The following is a 19,177-nucleotide window of genomic DNA, read 5'->3' as shown; positions in this document are numbered from 1 at the left end:
GCCTCGTACGTCGTATCCGCTTCCCGCCAACCTCGGAAGAGCAGCCGTTGCTGGCCCTGGGCGCGAGCGCCGCGCGGTTCCCGCTTCGTTCTCTCGCGCCCTGGTCGGGACTCGCGGCCTCCATGGAGACGGAAAGCGGCGCGGAAGGCCCCGCCGGTTGTTTCCGCTGGTCCGAGACCCTGCGGGTTCTCAACGCTCGGCTGCCCGCCGGCTCCGTCTGGTATAAGGAGAGCAGGAGCCGCAAACTGCGCAGCCGCGACTTCGTGGCCCCGCGCGACGCCTTGCAGGCTCTCTTCCCCCTGGGGCAGGTGCGCTCCGAACCTTTCGTTTCTTTGGCGGGGAAAGGGGCAGAATGGCAATGCATGCATGCTTAGGAGAGATAGGCCGATTTGCAAGAGCACCTGGGCCTAGGGGTTCTGCAATCCAGTCTGGTTTTTACCCAATGAATATGCATGAAATCTATTTGCATGCACTGCTTTCATTGTATGCTAATAGATCTCATGCATATTCATTGAAAACCCGACTGAATTGCGGCCCTCGAGGAGGGACTTTGTCACCCCTGTTTGGCTTCAGAGTCACTGAGCCTCAAGCCTGCTGGTGTAGAAGGCCTGAGGTTGAGAGAGGCACTAAAGGACAAGGGATGGTTTCCCTGAGCGGTGATGAATGTTGTCACTGTGTCATTGTGCACACTGCGGTGACGTTGCATTCAGGTGCGTAAGTGTTCGGTACCCAAATGGCTCCAACATTTATCAGCTAAGTTTCAGAAAAAGGACGCATTGAGATAGCCAGGTTTTACTTCCTGTTGCTTTCGATGAAAGGAAAACCCGCAGAGGGCATCATTTTGGAGATGCTGAAAACTGACTGGCAAGGGCCGACTTGGGAAATGCTGCCCTGAGGGACCAATTCTATAACTGGGTGCTTCCTTTTGGGCACCATGAGGGCAGGAGGTAGGATCTTATTCTGTAGCAAAACCTAGGTTTCGTCCTATAGTACTGGCATAACCAGCCAAACAGCTGGTGTAAGTGTGACGGGGTGCATGTAACTTAACAGTATTCTATAAGTTACACGTAAGTGGGAGCCCTGTGTGTATCGCCCATGTGCAGTGGTATAGTAAGGGTGGGGGGGGGGCAAGATGGACAGTCCGCCCCAGGTGCCATGTTGGGGGGCACCACAATCTCTCATACTCTCTGCTTCTTCCCATTTCTCTCCTCCATGTGCGCCTCCCTTCCATCTAGTTGAACGTGTTGTTTGCAGTGGTCAACAAAGTGCTTCTTACAACCCCATTGGCTCTGCTACTGGGGTGCCGCTCATAGAGGTGATGTCAGAGAGAGAGTCGACGGGGTTGTGAGGAGCACTTTGTTGACTGCCTTGAGCAACAACTTCAACAAGAGGGAAGGGGAGGGGTGTGTAGGGCATGTGGGATTGGGGAATTAGCGGGAAGGCGCGCAGTAGGTGGGATTGGGGAAGGGGTGGGGGGGGGGGAAGATGAGGACGGGAGAGGGGCGTCTCTCACCCTTGCTATGCCACTGCCCATGTGTACACATCTCCTTGCAAGTAAATGCTATGAAAGACGTGTCTACAGAATAACACTCAAGCAGTATACAAGTATCTGTGTGTCTAAATGCGCACTGCCACGCATATATGCTAAACATTTACTCATGTAATGGGCATTTAGTTGTTAGCACCCAGTTTACAGACTTGCCCTTATATGTCTAATCAGTAGTACCACAGATGCCAGAATAAATGGAAAAAAATCAGAAAGCTGTTACTAGACCAAAATCTCTTTCCAGGAACTCACCTAGCCTGGGTTAAAGGATTTTTTGGACAGGATTTGAGCTGCAAAGGCAACGTGTGCAGTGATTAGATTCTGGCGGATAAAGAAGCTGTCAGACCCTGACATATACTGGGTTGCCATTTTGACACATTATCTGTGCTCCAGTATTCAGAATCTGAATATTACGAGGAATATTTGTTCTCTGTTATGTAGGAGGGGGATTACTGGAGATTACAGTACTTTGGACTTTGCTTTTGGGAAAGGGCTCAGGGTGTTCATATGTAGAAATGTGTGAAGCAACACCTGGTGGAGACAGGATTAATTCATTTTAACAGAATTGTTTTTAAGCTGGTTATACGAGTATATGCAACAGAGCAGAGTTTAGGTTGCGGAGTCTAGTTAAGCTCTCCAAACTGGAGCAATTACTGTATAGCAGATTGTACAACTTGTGTTATAATTTGCTTATGATACCAGGATTATGATTCAAAAAGTGAGTCCTTTCATGTTTGCAGAATAGATTGTTTTGATTTAAAGTCCCACCTGGAAGCATTCTTATGGGCTTAGTTTCCAGGAATTAGAGAGCTGTAAAGTCTGTATTGGACAAATTTTGCATTTAAGTCTCCTATTATTTCCAAAACTAGAAAAAAAAATCAATTTATTCCTTCACCATTGGCTTTGTATCGTTAATGACATCCCTTTACTGTTTACATCAGAGCAAGGATTGTAGTAACTGCTTTCTGGTTACTGTGGATGGGCAGACTAGATGGGCCATTTGGCCTTTATCTGCCGTCATGTTTCTATGTTTCTACTTACCCTTCACATTTTTACTACGGCCCCAGCTTTCTAAATTGTTGGCGTCTCCAGTATGTTTAATGCTCAGGAGCTAATGCACGAGTTTCCAGCAAAATCAGTAGTCTCTGTCAACACAAGGACAATTTGTAATGAATACAGCTAGGTTCTAAAACTGCTGCAGAAGCTCAAGCAGTGGTGCTGGTAATTAATTGCACCAACTAGCCGCCTCCTTCTAGTGAAAAGACGAGAAAAATACAAATCGACCTATGAGGACCAGCACAAGTTGCAATGGGAGCTACACCAGCGAGAGGAGCAGTTAGCAACAGCTCTAGGTGACATGCAGGTTTACCTGTTTCAAGAGAAGGAACTTGTCCTATGCCTTTACTTTAAGAATGACAGGCTGGAACTTAGCTCGTAAATGTTGGAGCCATTTGAGTATCAAGAACTCAGAAAACTAGTACTTACGCACGTGAATGCAACAATAACTGCTGGAAATAATCCTGTGTCATTCTTTAGTGTCTTATCGCAACCTCAGTCATTCTTCAATGCAAGGCTTGAGAGTCAGTGGTTGTACCCATTCATACTCTGATTCTTCCCTCTCTCTTTAAAGAATGACGATGGGATGGTTTCCCACGGGAACAGTGACAAATTTTGCCACCTTGTCGTTCTCTACAATATGAGCAGACAAATCGCATAGCGTGTGATTGCCAGGGAGTATGCACAGGGGGAAGAGCATGGATAGGGCATAGGCATGTCAAACATGTGCATAGGTTACAGAATACTTGCATTTAGGCATGTAAATGGCATAAGTGGGCCTAAATATTAGTGCGTCAAAGCTGACTTAAGCTAGTTTACTCTGACAGATTCTGAGTGCCCAGATGCCATTATAGAATTCAATATCAGAATGCAGCATTTTGGGGGTCTAACGTTTAGCACCCTTTATAGAATTGTCCCCGTTACTGTTAGCCTGGTTTTAGAGTTTTATGGACCGGTTTACCTTAGTCTATAATTAACTCTTCCTGTCTTTTATTCCTTTAGGTTCCTGAAAACATAATAGATGGTGTGACTCACTTGCAAGCACCTGGTGTTCCTCCTATTCAAAGCTGCAAGCAGACAGAGACAGGCCTTATAGTTCAATTAGAAAGACCTGCAGTATTCCAGCAGGTCTTGACTCACATACCTTATTACATGAAATCTTCATCTTCATCCAGCGGGCAGAATGTCATTTTGAACTGCGTTCCTCTGCATGGCTGCAGAAGCCTAGAATCCCTACAGCTGAACCATCTGAGAACTGTGCTGGTAGCAGATCACCTGGCTGCCGTGCTTGGAGCAGAAGGGTCAGTGGTATGCTTATTAAAAGCTGCTTACAAAGTAGCATGAGTGCTTTACAGAAACATGTTTTTTCCAAGGCTAGTTTTCAGAGCTGGTTCAAGAGCTTGCGGCTTTCACACATGATCTTCTAGGGAAAGATGAGTGAAAATAGCTCATAGTAAACCTGTTTTTTTCTAAAGGATCAGAGGGAGTAGAAGCTGTTTCTTTTTCTTTTCCTCTTTTTCCTCATTCCTGATGTTAATAGACAAATGATCATTCACTTGCCATAATATCTGTGACATTTTCATGACAGAATGCTTCAGAGTTTTGCAACTGCCTTTTGCGCCCATAGTGCCTAGGTTTTCTCATCTATGTACTATCTCGGCCTGATCCTGCTTAGTTTCTGATAAGTTTGGCCTCTTCCAGGCCAGCGTTGCTTAATGGGAGCTTTAGTAAGAAGAGAAAAAAAAGAGATTAGATTCTTACCTTATATTTTCCAACAGATAGGGTTATTTGTTTGTGCTTGCGAATATACTGCAGAAGATGTCAACCACAGCTTTTCAACTACTACTCCTTCGCCACAGTCTCTGCTTCCTCCTTCAGTTCATACCAAAGCTGGAGATAGCCCTACAGAAGAAGACAGGAAAAGGAAAGATACGGGGAATTCCCCAAACCAGGTGCTAATCTGCTCAAATGAAGTTAAAACAATCAATAAAGAAATAGTAATATAGGTAAAATATTAACAAACATCTGAGAAGAACAATGAATTCAAGAAAATACAAGTTGAGCAGGAAATATAAACAGACTGAACATTTATGGAGCTCAGCTTCACCAGATCCTGATTCCATAGCCTGGAATGACAAGTGTGTGCCTTGAAGGAGGCCATGGCTGCAGCCTTAATCCCTAAGGCTAGAGCCTCAAACTGCCTCCTGAGGACCATATCCACTGTGCAGTCCTGTGCATCTTTTAAAACTACACCTCCTTTACTTGGTATTTGGTCACCTGGGCTACCAGGGAATATACCTTTGGCATAGCAAACATTTGTTGGAATTCCTGATCCATGGGTTACAGCTTAATCATGGTTTTAGCCACCTTCAGGGGTTTCCCAGGGCTCTGTGACTAGGATTTTTATGTTTGGATGCCATGGAAAAGACATAGGTTGAGCCCACACCCCGCTCAGAAGAGAACACTGGGAGGCTAGAGTTTGTGGAGGGTCTAACAGTTTTTGAAGGGACTCGATAATTATCTTGAACAATGCAGAGGACATAGAGTCAGCGAACGGAAGGATCATCTCCCTGGTCTCTGGCTGATATAGTCTCCTGGTCCTTGGTATGAGAGGCTGCTTCTCCCACCAAGGAAGCCTCACTTTGAGACAGTATAGAGATTATATCTGACCCCTCATCCCTGTCCAATGGACCATCAGAATCCAGTCTGGAGTAATCACCTTTCCTTGAGCTGTGAAGCATCTGCACCACTGTCCTGGGGCTCCAGGAGGTGTTTCTTCCCCCCCCTCCAATGGGACCCCTTGCCTTTCTCCAGCTCCAGAAGACTGCAGAGAGGCTAGGCTCGAAGCTCCTGCCCCTCCATCCCATGCCAGTGGCATGTGGCACAAGGATGCGTTTCAGGCACCCACCCAGCGCAAATAAGGGATGACACAGGTATTGGGGTCTAAGGACTCCATCCCTGTCAATTTTGAGGCAAAACAAGTTGGTTTGGAGAACGTAGAAAAGAAAATCCAAGATGGCTGCTATGACAGCATTTTGGCGCAAATGCTTTAGGGCTGACCAAAAAATTGAAAAAATAGGATTTTAGAGAAGAGGGACCAAGGAACTAACTGCAGAAACAGTCAAAAATCACTTTTCAAGACCCCATCCCCCCCCCCCCCGATTTTCCCCATGGGCTGTCCCAACCTGCACTTGCAGACCATGTACTGGGGAAATGGTGCTGCCATCTCCTTCAGCTTCTTTAAACTGTAGCTGAATCTGGAGTGGTTCTCTGCCTCACGCCGCTGTTCAGTTGAGATCTTCAGGCTACCAGTCGAGCTGATCCTCTTACCACCCCTTTCCCCCCCCCGAATGCAATTCATGACACAGAAAAGCGGGGGAGTCGAAGTTGCAGCAGCACCCTGAAGGACCGCTTTTGATGCCTAAAAGCCTGTGCTTAAGCTCCTGACCATGTCAAGGAAGCGAGCAAGTGCTGAGGGCCTAGAATCCTGAGCTCCACAAATCTTCAGCAGGCAGGCTGTACAAGTCCCCGAGAGATCTTCCAGACTTAAACATCTGCTCCTCTTCAAGCAGGCAAAGCAGTTCCTTTAAGCCACACAAACAAATCCGCGAACAAGCTGAAAAACACTGCAGACAATAAAGAAATAGAGCAGATCAGAGAGATGCCTTCATTCTCGCTTGCAAAAGGAAGAACTGAAGGGGGCCGGACTCCTCCCCCCAATCAGCCTGCTTGTTCTCTTTACCTCAGCCGCCGCAAAGCGGCGGCCCGCCGGACTCCTCCCCCCAATCAGCCTGCTTGTTCTCTTTACCTCAGCCGCCGCGAAGCGGCGGCCCGCCGGACTCCTCCCCCCAATCAGGTCAGCGCATGTCCTATTTAACAAGACCCTTTGCGGCGCACGCCTTGACTTTGCTCACTACTACCCACTTCACCTCCTGCCTGCACGAAGAACAACTTTAATTTTAATTGTATTTGGTTTACCTGTTTTATCTTTTTTAAGCTTTTACTTACTGTTTTAATTTGTTTTGTAGCCTGCTTGTTCTCTTTACCTCAGCCGCCGCAAAGCGGCGGCCCGCCGGACTCCTCCCCCCAATCAGGTCAGCGCATGTCCTATTTAACAAGACCCTTTGCGGCGCACGCCTTGACTTTGCTCACTACTACCCACTTCACCTCCTGCCTGCACGAAGAACAACTTTAATTTTAATTGTATTTGGTTTACCTGTTTTATCTTTTTTAAGCTTTTACTTACTGTTTTAATTTGTTTTGTAGCCTGCTTGTTCTCTTTACCTCAGCCGCCGCAAAGCGGCGGCCCGCCGGACTCCTCCCCCCAATCAGGTCAGCGCATGTCCTATTTAACAAGACCCTTTGCGGCGCACGCCTTGACTTTGCTCACTACTACCCACTTCACCTCCTGCCTGCACGAAGAACAACTTTAATTTTAATTGTATTTGGTTTACCTGTTTTATCTTTTTTAAGCTTTTACTTACTGTTTTAATTTGTTTTGTAGCCTGCTTGTTCTCTTTACCTCAGCCGCCGCGAAGCGGCGGCCCGCCGGACTCCTCCCCCCAATCAGGTCAGCGCATGTCCTATTTAACAAGACCCTTTGCGGCGCACGCCGAAGGAGCGCACAAAAGGAGCAGGACCTGCTCCTTTGTTCGCTCCTTCGGTCGCCTCCCGAGGGCGCCGCCAAAAATTTTCTTTCGAGTATCCCTTTCAGAAGGCCAACTTTCACTCTCACTCATATCACTCACATCGCTTTGATTTTTCTTTTCTTTTGTTTCTTATCTTCATTCGTTCTAAATTATCCCAGTTATAATAAAAAATTCTTAGATATGGATCCACAACAAATTCAAGTTCAACTAAATAATAGACCCATTCTCTATAAACCCCTCAGATCAATCCCTTCCTCACTCCTGCCTATTTCTACCTTCTCTCCTCGCTCTACTGACTTAACACCACAATCTACTCAATCGGCCCAATCATTCGCCCATACCAAGTCTCTTAACTTAAAATTAGGCTTAATTAATACAAGATCACTTAAAACTAAACATCACCTCATCAAAGATACCATTCTTCAACAAAATTTTCACATCCTTTGTATAACCGAAACATGGTTATCCGACGGAGACGAAGCCTATCTTTCCTTTTGCTGTCCCCCTAACTACGATTTTATTTGGAACCATCGCCATAAACGAAAAGGCGGTGGACTAGCCATTATCTTTCAAAAAAATCTAATTAAACTTCAGGACCAATCAATTATCAATTCCACTATCGAATACCTACATTTCAAAATAAATACAGTAAATAAAACTGACTTTCTTCTGCTATATATTCCCCCTCCAATGGATTACTCTAAATTATCATTGCTTCATAATCTACTCTTTGAATTTTGCTCAGCAGCTAACTGTCCAATTATACTGGGTGACTTTAATATTCATTTCGATAATCACAATAACCCACAAACCTTGGATACCATCAATTTATTCAAAGATTTAGACCTACAAACACTGATACACGAACCTACCCATCAAGCCAAACATACATTAGATATGATTTTAATCCCGGCTTCTCATTCTTTACCCCATTCTACTCCCAATATTCTTTCTATTCCTTGGTCTGATCACTGTTTAATCTCTTTAAACCTCTATCTCCCTCATCAAAAGATATTAAACCATTTCTCCCAAGCCAAAACAATCTCATACAGAGATTTCTCTCAATTAGAAAGTTCAGATATCTCACCTATATTTAGCCCTTCTATTATTATCCCTTCATTTGAATCTATCGACGACCAACTCCATTACTGGAACTCTCATCTAGAATCCATACTAAACACTAAAACACCTTTAATTACAAAAACAGTAGTCAACAGCACAAAAAAAAACCCGTGGTACTCTAAAAAGCTCTCTTTAATAAAAACTCAACTTCGTGCTGCAGAAAGAAAATGGCGCTCTGCTAAAACACCCATTAATTTACAAAAATTTAAGGACATTTCTCTTTATTATAAAAGTGAAATTTCACAAGCAAAAAAATTTTACTATAACAACAAAATCCAAAAGACCAAAAATTCTTCTGTTCTCTTTAATATTCTAAAATCAGTTAATCCGGAAAAAAAAAATAAAACCACATCAATGCAAAAATCGATACTAACATCACAAGAACTTGCAGACTATTTCTGCCAAAAGATATCAAAAATAAGACAAACTTTCTCGACCAACACATCTACCTCTTCTGTTTGTGAAAACTTAACCACAGATAACCTCATACCAACAGCCAAATGCTTAAATTTTTAGAACTCCAACTATAAACGACATCGAAAGACATCTTAAATCAATTAACTTAAAAAGCACTCCTACTGAACTTATTCCGCCGTTCTATTTAAAGAAATATTTTTCTTATTTTGGTCCATTTATTCTATCACTTATACAAAAAAGCCTTTCTTCTTCTACTGTTCCCACCACTTGGAAATCCTCTATTATTACACCAATCCTAAAAAACTTCAAATCCAGTCCAGATGACTCATCTAACTATCGCCCCATTTCAAACTTACCATTCCTAATGAAATTGACAGAAAAATTGGTTTTTGAACAGCTTTCGGAATTCATCGAATCCACTAATGCATTACACCCCAACCAAACAGGTTTCCGAAAATATCACAACACAGAATACTCTATGATTGGTCTAGTTACAAACATTCATTACTTTCTTGACCATCATAAATCCGTAGCACTTTTTTCTTTAGATCTATCCGCAGCCTTCGATACCATAGATCATGAAATTCTTCTTAATCGCCTGCAATCACTAGGGATTGATGGCCAAGTCTTACAGTGGTTAACATCCTTTCTTTCAAACCGAATCTCGAGAGTCAAATTTAATGAGTCCTATTCTGAAAACTTTTCTTTATCTTCCGGAGTTCCACAAGGATCAATATTATCCCCTCTACTATTTAACATTTTCTTATCCCCACTTATCACCATGTCACAGTCACTAGGATTCACAACATTTTCATACGCTGATGATATCCAACTATTGCACCCTCTCAATCCAGAAAACACCGAAGAAATAAAAACTATCTCTGATAAATTAGAAAAAATAAAAATCTGGTTAAATAATAACAAACTGGCTTTAAATACCCAAAAAACAAAAACTATGCTTTTCAACTGGAAAGGAGACATATTTCAAAAAACACCATTCATTCTTGATAACATTCCACTAGAATCAGTATCTAATTTGAAAATCCTCGGCGTAATAATAGATGTTGATTTATCTTTTCATGACCACATCAGCGCAATAGTTAAATCCTGTTTCTACAGATTACGTCTCTTACGCTCAATTTCTACTTTTCTGGAAGCTAAATCACTTAATATTTTAATTCACTCTCTTATTATTTCCAAACTGGACTATTGCAATGCTCTCTTTATTAACATAACTCAAAAAGAAAACAGACGTCTCCAAATCATCCAAAACACAGCAGTAAAATTAATATTCAATGCGAAGAAATTCGATCATGTCACCCCCTTACTCATTAAATCTCACTGGCTTCCTATAACCCACCGAATTACCTTTAAAATATTATTTTTGGTTTACAAAACATTATGCTTCAACGAACCCCAATTTATTGCAAAATTAATTATCCCATACAATTCTGCTCGTTCCTTAAGATCTTCTTCTTTAAATTTGCTTTCAGTCCCTTCATTAAGAATCATAGGCACCAGACGCAATGATATATTCTCTGTAAAAGCGCCCACACTGTGGAACTCCCTTCCAAATTTTATCAAAATCGAAAAAGACCTTGTTGCGTTTAAGAAAATTTTAAAAACATATTTATTTCAGGACGCATTTGATCTATAAAACATAGTCTTTTTAAGTTTTCCATTCTCTTCTATTCCATCTTAACCCATGTCTACCTAATGTGCTCTACCCTTGAATGTTTAAACCTTCATAAATAACAAAATTGTAACTTCTTCCCTTTTTTCCCACCCCTTCATGTTCGTCAATCTTTGTCGTTTTTTTTTAAGTGATTTTTATAAACTAAATGTATGTCTGTCTATTATTTGATTATTAGAAACTAAATGTATTACCACACCCTGATGGTTTTTAATTGTACATCGCTTAGGTACTGTGATAAGCGATTCATCAAATAAAGGTAAACTTGAAACTTGAAACTTGAACTTGAAACCGAGGAGGTGAAAAGGTGTGATTGACAACTTCTGCAGTATTCTTGTGAACACAGATGAATAACCCTGTGGTTATTGCACTGGAATAAAAGGATTAGCATTTTGTGTATTTGTAATGGAAAAAAATGTCTGTTTTAGAGCGAAAGTTCACCTTGTGCCTGCAGTACATGACGAAGAGATCAAGCACTTCCTGTGTCAGCTGAAGATTGATTGGCCAGCTCATGTCGCATCATCTATTACAGATACAGTTTTGTCACTTAAACAAGGCCTGTTGGAGTGCATTTATGCAGAGGACATTGAGGCAGAGATGGGACCCCAGCAGGACCAGAAGATGCTTAAGACAAATGCCTTTTGCAGAGTGCGGTTAAAAGAGTTTATGGAAAAACACCAGAACCTGGAGGGATATGATCCAAATCTGGATGCGTTTCCTGGTAAATATTCTCAGAATCCTGGACCAGATCAGCTGATGCTGGTGCCATTACAGGCAGGTTTGACTTGCACTAGTATTTAACTTTTAATAGTTTAGAAAGGATGGTGGATTTGTGGAACCGACTTCCAGAGTAGAGTGTTGTAGAAAAGCACAGGAGAAACACAGAGCCATTTCTAAGGAAGAGAAAGGGATTGTAGAGCTCATTTTCTGGTATGAATGATCATATAGTCTTTTTTTGCTGTCATTTTTTTTTCTGTTTCTAGTACTTGTATGCAGTCGTTACAAAGATGGTAATTTTTCAATTAAAAAACCCTGACATAATCTAAACATTACCTTTAACCAATAGAACAAAAGTAAAGAGTTTCTGTTTATTTTTCTGTGTAATGACTTATTTTCATTTAATCTACATGTACCACTGGGAGTGCCTGAAAGGAAGTAGTTTTGTGGAGTTGTTACCTGTTTCCGTTTGTTTGTTTTGATGCGGATCCGGATCTTGACCCTGGAAGCTTGCACGAAAACTACTTACATTGTGTCTGTCCTGAATATAACCTGTCTTCTCCCTGTACTCGTCACTTGGCAACTTGTGCAAGCTCTGGCTTTAATGATATATGAAAATACTTATACATATATATATATTTATTTAATCATTTAACTGAACATAACTCCTCTTTAAATAAATAAATAAAAAAAACAATAAGCCTATTATTGAAAAGCCTTGAATTAGGGAAGTGTCTGTTTTCAAATTCATATGGTGTCACAGAAAAAAAGTAGTTAATATTTCATATGCCAGTAGTTGGCAAACAGGATCTTTGGGGACCTGTTGGCCCACTGCCTCCCTTTTAAACATTGTTTTTCTGGTATGCAAAGTAGAGAGAATTTCTGAAGCCTGGGAAAGACACAGAATGTATTTACTTAAAGAGAGGGAACACAGAATGACAGTACTTCTGTTCTTTTTATAAAGTGCTCGAGGGAAACTTGAAGCATCTGGCAGAGTTACAGAGAGCAGTGGCAGAATGCACAGTAAGTACCCCAGTTATTTTAAGCAAAGGAAGGCAAAAAGTTGGATTCTTGTGGCAACATGGTTTTGTAAACAAGGGGAATGCCATCAACACAATTAAAGGAACTTTTGCAAGTCCAGTTAATAAGCAAAGCAATTTGTTGCATATTTAACTATCTTATTTTGCTGATAAAGTTGGTCCCAGTCACACTACTGGTCTGTTTTGAAAAAGTTACACTGGTCCTGTATCTTTTTTATTTAGTTCATGCCATTCCTGGGTGACTTACAAATCATGCTTCCCTGCAACACAGCCGGTTTTCAGCTCTGTAAGCAGCGGTTGAGGGGTAGGCAGACAGCTTTGACTAACCCTAACATTTAATATTTCCAGAGTGCCACAGAGAGTTGCAGAGTGATTCACGTGGTCACCTGTGAGGAAGAATTTCAGCAGCAGAAGATGGATCTGCTCTGGAGGATGGTAGATGGAGGATCACACACAGCATCACAGGTTCTGATAAACTAAATACAAAATTCCTATCTTGAACAAGTGATTCTGTAGAAAATACTGAAACAATAAGGCCCTACTTACGAAAGCTTAGTGTATGATAATGACATGGATCAGTGGTAATCAATGCCTCCAAATCATTGTAAATGCCTCCAGTACGTCCAAAGATGCCCCCAGTGTATTGTGAATGTACCCATGATGCTTTGCCCCTAATATATTGTGACTGCACCTCTATTTCCCTTACGTCACCCTTCAGTATAATGCGCAAGTACCCTGAATTCTGTGCCTCCAAAATATTGTGAATGTATTGCTGCAACCCGCTCTGGACTCCTGGGAAGGACAGGCCGTAAAGCTAATTCACTCAATTTGAATGTGCTTCTCAGGAGTTCTACATGCTTCCTTTATCTCTTGGGAGCTTTCAGTTCGTGTCATGTGTGACTTACACCTTTCTGTTTTATTATTTTTATCATTTCTATAGTGCTGCTAGACGTATGTAGTGCTTTACACATATCTTTACCACTCTTCATGGGCAACAAAACAATTAACAGGGAAAACGAAAAGAATGACAATAAGATCAGGAGGGATAGAAAAGATACGAAAGAGAAAAAAAGATGAAGCAGAGAAGAGGGTGGAAAAAGAAACGCTGTCAGGACAATAAGGGGATGGGATGGTCAGTGGATTATGCATCAAAGGTGACTAAAAGCAGGAATGTCTTCAGTTTAGAGAGAGTTCCAGAGGGATGGTGTTAAGATGAAACAATGCTGAAAGATCAGGTAGATTCAAGGTGAGTGAAAGATATAGGAGGAAAGTGAAGATGATGATCATCCAGTGACCGAAGAGTATGGGGGGTGGGATATGAGGTGAGAGAGGTAGAGGAGAGCCAGAGCAGAGTCATGAGCTAGGGAGAGGGAGAGGAGAAATGTGGTCAAAGTGACTTGTGTGACCGAACATCCTAACAACTATATTCTGAACAGATTGCAATCTTTGTAGAAGGAATTGAGAAAGGCCAACGTAGATATTGTTTAACGGCAGTGTAGTTGCGAGATTACTAGAGAGAGAGAGTACCAGTGTAGTTTGGGATGACTGATCCAGAAATGAACGAACTGTGGACAAAGAAGCAGGATTTCACTAAAGCATTCCCCTGAGGTTCAAATGTATTTCACAGCTAAGTTGTTCCCCTTTTATCCTCACTGTCTTTTGGCTTCTTATTTCAGAAGCACCTTGTCTGCGGGCCACTGAAGGTTCTGTCCGCTGCCTCCCCTGTCAGTGCTTCTCACTACTTCCAGTAAGTAAATAGACTGAGAAACAGCTCAGCCACCACTTTCCACAGTAAGCTTTGATACACAGTTTCCAAAGAACCTCAGGAGATCGTGACCTTTTCTTCTAATATTGTAAACCACTTTGATCTATGCACCAGCAGAGGTGGAATAGCAACACGTGGTTTGCATTTCCATGAAGGACTGGAGCAAAGACTTTTGATGGAAGAATTATAAAAGTTTGCTTCGCTTTATTTGTCAGATTCTTCTTATGATTCTGACAAGTCTTTGCATCAGTTTACTTCCTACTTGTGTTGCTAGAAAGATCTGAATGCTAAACACAGAATTTTTGCCTCATCTCTCCCGATTAGTATGTTAACCTGCTATGCAGTCCTGCATTCAGACCAAACAGACAACGTACACTGGATCAACTCGTATCTTTTTCTCTCTTTGGCAGGCTTCGCAGGACTCAGATGCGCAAAGCCTCTGTTATGAAATATGGAGACCTTGTTCAAGGTATATTTAAATTTCTTCTTTTTAAGTTCTTTCCTTTGTGCTCTTCTGTTCATTCTCGTGCTTCCAATGTTCTTTGGATCGCAGGGGGCAGCATCTGCTGATGAAACTCCTCCTAGAAGGCACATGGTTCCTGTGACTGCTTTTCCACTTACAGAGATACAATTGTTGTTACTCAGTTTTTAAACTGTTTATGGCATTCATCTGTGACACTTATGGTGAACAACTCATTGTAAAATAAATTTCAGCCTGAGTGAGTCTAATGGCCCTGCATAGATGGCCAATTCTTACATTTAGTAATATTGTATTATTGGTTCTTTTCCACACAGGCAGTTCTTGGGATGAGATCATTGGTATCTTAACAGCTGCTGCTATCAGGTTTGAGATGCTGGCCACAGCACACCGCAGTCGGGTGAGAATGTGCCATTTCTTTTCTGGTACTGTGTTTACAATAAGGGTATCCACTGTTTTCTCCTTCTAAATCCTCTCCTGGGGACACACCTAGCCAGGCATGGAAAAGCCATTTTATGCAAACATGTCATCCTGACAACCCAGCGGACTTGGGGGTGCTTCCAGGAGAGGGTTGAGAACCAACGATTCAGAAGATAGTATATGCACATCTCCAAAGTCCTGTATTGGATGGAAAGGATTTTCTGTAACTAGTAGGGCCGCCGTCCCTTTTGCATTGTTATACAGATGTCTGGTGCTCACTCCATGCAATCACTCTAACCTTTTAAAAGAACAATGCCTGTTTTTCAATTCAGATCATTATCAACATGGAGGATGCTACCATTTCCACTAAGGGCACGAAGGGCGGTGCCTTTATGATGTATAACTGTGCTCGTCTCGCCACACTGTTTGAAAGTTACCACAGTGCTGTCCACCAAGGTGAGACCTCGTCTTCCTCTAATAACTAGGGGCAAAGCAGTACCTGCAACAGTTGATATTGTTGGCTAGTTAACACTACAAGTAATTTAGGATTTAATGAACCATCACCTTTCTCCTGCTCTATTTGAACCTTTTTCTATTGAGGCTATGGTAGGGTGAACCTTTATTCACAATTACCTAGACATTTTCCATCATCTAGCACAGTTATCGTGGTGATGGCTCACTGGAACACAGCACAGATATGCCAGTCACTTTGCATGACAGCTGTGCTGCTTATCCCTCAGAGCTCCAAACGCATCCCCCATAGCATGCCCAGCCAGCCCAAAAGCTTTTAACAATTTGGTTTGGAAATAATAAACCTGAGCAGCTTTGTTGCTGGGTGTGCAGTATATAAGAAATAAATGAAATGAATCAACTCTTAGGGTTGTCGGCGACAAAGCTATCTAAGTAGTTTCAGTTTGACTCAAAACAGTTGGGTCGGCATTCAGCTGGCGATGGTGAGCCCAGTTAGCCATGTGGGTACAGGCAATGAATATTTCCGAGAACCGCTTCTAGGTCTTTTCCAGCACTGCTCACATTGTTCCAGGGAAGTCAGTGCTGATGGTCAGCTGCACAGCTTGATTAAGGGCCATTGAAAACTGGTAAATATCCAGCTGACCAGGCCTAATATATGACCATGGCTGTTTATATAAAACCAAAAGGTGAGCATAGACATGACTGGACGAATGCAAGAATGTACTAAATGCTTTAGCTGATTAAGTTCATACTGATCAATGCAACTTGCAGCCAAATTAAACATTTTGAAAATCCAAATCTACCCTCTATTAATGTTTGAATTTTAATTCTAGGTTTGTATCCAGCGTTTCCCCCTGTAAGTGAATTGAACTTCTCATCTTTACAAGAGGAGGTGAGAGTGTGGGAAGATTGGAGGTCACAAATAACATGATGAGACCTAAATATATCATCTTCTAAAGAGGGGCCTTCAAACTCAGTTCTTGAGTGTCTAAGATTTCCATGATGAATAGGCCTGAGATCTATTTGCATATACTGCTTCCATTGCTGCCCCCAAGGAACCCAGGGCTGTTCACTGGGTTCATAGAAACCAAGTCAGGTTGTCCTTGAAAGCTGGAGTAATAACTAAACTAAACAGCACAAGCCCAATCAACAAGAAGTTTTTTAACCAGTTCAGAGATCTGCTTTTAACAGTGTTATGGTTGGTCCTGGGATTTCCTATCTGATCTTTAAGGAGCCAAGAATCCCAGGCTTGGTGTTGTAAGGGTGGCAGGCTGATACAAATCACTGAAAGAAGACATGGGATGATATTAAAGGTTGTTGTCCGTAATGGGGTCAGAACTCTGTATGTTCTGTTTTTTCTCTTGGCAGGGCGAATGGCTTTTATTGTTCAACTACATCATTCCCTTCTCAGAGGTTCTTAGCCAATCAGCCCAGAGCGCAATGTCAGCTCCAGGGATTAGAGTTACAGTAAGCACCGAAGTGGTAAGAGCCTGTCGTCTTACTTTCATTATTTATTTATTTTAGTATTTATATACCATTGCTTTACATTCAGGTACTCAAACATTTTCCCTATCTGTCCCGGCAGGCTCACATTCTACCTAAGGTAATGGGGGGGGGATTAAGTGATTAGCCCAGGGTCACAAGGAGCAGCGTGGGTTTAAACCACTGCACCACACACATTTTAAAGATCACTTTTTTTCTTCCAGTCCCAAAGTTTGGTGACTGGTCTAATCAAAGCAGAAAAGAAGTACAATAATTTACAGAAAAGAGACAGTCATTTAAAGATAAAAACATTCATGAGGCAAGTCAAAGCAGTATACAAGCTAAAATCTGATTTATAATTTTTATTCGTTTTCAAATTTTACATAAAGTGTACAAAATATTAAAATACAATTGATAAATACACAATATCACTTTTATATCTAATACATCATATTTTAAATATATTTTTATCCCCTCTCCCTCCCCCCACCCTTCTAGTACTTTCCAATCATACATTACATATTGTATATCATATTATATAAAAATTATTTTCACTACTCTCCCCTTCATGTGTGTCACAAAGAAGATATTGAAAAGAAGAAGAGAAATCTTACTATTTATTCATTGCAATATTTTGTCATTGGCCCCCATATTTATATAAATTTAGTATATGTCCCTCTTTGTATTGCTAAATCAAGAAATGGAATGGAACAAGTGTGACGGGAAAGCTGCAAGCAACTAGAAGACACAGACAGACCAGAGCTTACATAACATAACACAAAAACTGTTGCTGAATGCTAGTGGTCACAATTAAATAATTCAAGTCTTTATCCCAGGACGCTGCCTGGTAAGGTAGTAAATGATATTTTTTGAATTTACATCCTTTAACGGATGGGAAGGAGAAAAAAGCATCTGAAGGTCTAGAACGTTTTACATTAACAAATGTAAATGAATCCACAAAACTTAAATTTCACACATGCCTCTGCCTCTACAGAAAAGGTTGAAACTTTTCAAACTGAAAATCAGTCAGATTGTGCATGCTTCGGAATGCGGCAATCTATAGAGATTTTTTGAGTACCAGCCACAGACAATATTGCAATAATCCAGTTGCTGAACCAGCAGACCCTTAGGCCAGTCGCCTAGATTCCCAGTGGTTCACTGAACACCATGCCAAAGTGAAGGCTTTATACAAAAGTGCATGCAAACTATTACAGAGGCAGAATGCCAGAAAGAAAAATGCATGAGATGGGCTAGGAAGAACTAATCTGTGATCACTGAGGGAACGTACAGGTACATAAGATATTATAAGGGACGAAAGGTAGCTGTCAAAATTGGGTCAATCACATTTAATAAGAGGAAAACTGCCAGCATGATAAAATGTTTGTAAGTAAGGACACAATCTCTTCTGTTTCAGATATGCAAATTCCTGGTCAATCTGAGCATGGATTTCAGCTCCTATTACAACCGAGTCCACATTCTTGGGGTAGGTCACAAGACGAGAGTCTACCATTCTCTTTCTCTATTAGACTATAACACGAAAGCATCGCATGATGAGATGTACATGGGAGTAATGGATGGAGAGAAATCAATCCCGGACATGGTTATATCACTAGAAATTAGAATTTTAGTTGGCTAGGTACTTGGGCCCTGGGTTGGCCACATTTGGAAACAGGATATTGGGCTTGATGGACCTTCAGTCTTTCCCAGTAAGGCAATTCTTATGTTCTTAGTAGCTCAGAAGCATCACTAGTTGATCATTTCTACCTATCCCCTGCCATCTTGCCTCATGTTTTCCTAGTGGTTTGAACTCCTTTCCCTATCCCTAATTATTGTAATAGATCTGATAACAGCTGTGTTCTCTCCGATTTGACTTATTTTCTTGCTTTGTACAGGAGTCCCTACCTCACCTGTTCAATCAGATGTTTGCTCGGCTACAGCTAATGAAGGCCTTGCAAGAGGTGTTTCATTGCGCGTTGGCTACACTCCATATCCCTCCAATCAACCAGATTTAAATCTTCCCAATATATGCTGCTATTCTCAGCTATTGCTCAAAGAAAATATCCGGAAATTCAAGAATATTCCATAAAACTTAAAAAAAATCTACAGTATGCCCAGCTGTCTTTCATACTATATCGCATGAGAACCTGTTCATAATGGCACATTGCCTGATTCATGTGTCTCTTCATTTTTAAATTTCATTCTAGTATGTGAGTTTTTGTTTATAAAAGATTCCGTTATCTTACAGCAGCTTCCGTGTTCTTACTTATCCAGAGTGCAATAAGAAATGCAGGTTGCTAAAGAAAAAGCCGCAGTAACCATCA

At 41.5% G+C, this 19,177-nt stretch overlaps 1 protein-coding gene across 1 annotated transcript; it reads left to right on the top strand.

The window, feature by feature from the left end:
* DALRD3 (DALR anticodon binding domain containing 3) lies at positions 1–19,098 on the top strand. The gene is made up of 13 exons (XM_033926087.1): positions 1–308; positions 3,605–3,903; positions 10,912–11,204; positions 12,165–12,223; positions 12,589–12,705; positions 13,917–13,987; positions 14,416–14,474; positions 14,801–14,883; positions 15,236–15,359; positions 16,208–16,266; positions 16,743–16,856; positions 18,271–18,339; positions 18,749–19,098. Exons 1-13 carry the CDS (start codon positions 123–125, stop codon positions 18,866–18,868), a joined length of 1,653 nt encoding a protein of 550 aa, XP_033781978.1. The 5' UTR covers positions 1–122; the 3' UTR covers positions 18,869–19,098.
* Positions 19,099–19,177: the final 79 nt, after the last annotated feature.

Source organism: Geotrypetes seraphini, chromosome 17, assembly GCF_902459505.1.
Source record: "Geotrypetes seraphini chromosome 17, aGeoSer1.1, whole genome shotgun sequence".
NCBI lineage: Eukaryota > Metazoa > Chordata > Amphibia > Gymnophiona > Dermophiidae > Geotrypetes > Geotrypetes seraphini.
This window is presented reverse-complemented; position numbering and strand designations above follow the sequence as displayed.

Excerpts from the sequence above, each read along its gene's own strand:
- DALRD3 (XM_033926087.1), top strand. The coding sequence starts at position 123 with ATGGAGACGGAAAGCGGCGCGGAAGGCCCCGCCGGTTGTTTCCGCTGG. Across the intron at positions 12,224-12,588 it reads GAGCAGTGGCAGAATGCACA|AGTGCCACAGAGAGTTGCAG; the intron begins GTAAGTACCCCA and ends TAATATTTCCAG. Across the intron at positions 18,340-18,748 it reads ACCGAGTCCACATTCTTGGG|GAGTCCCTACCTCACCTGTT; the intron begins GTAGGTCACAAG and ends TGCTTTGTACAG.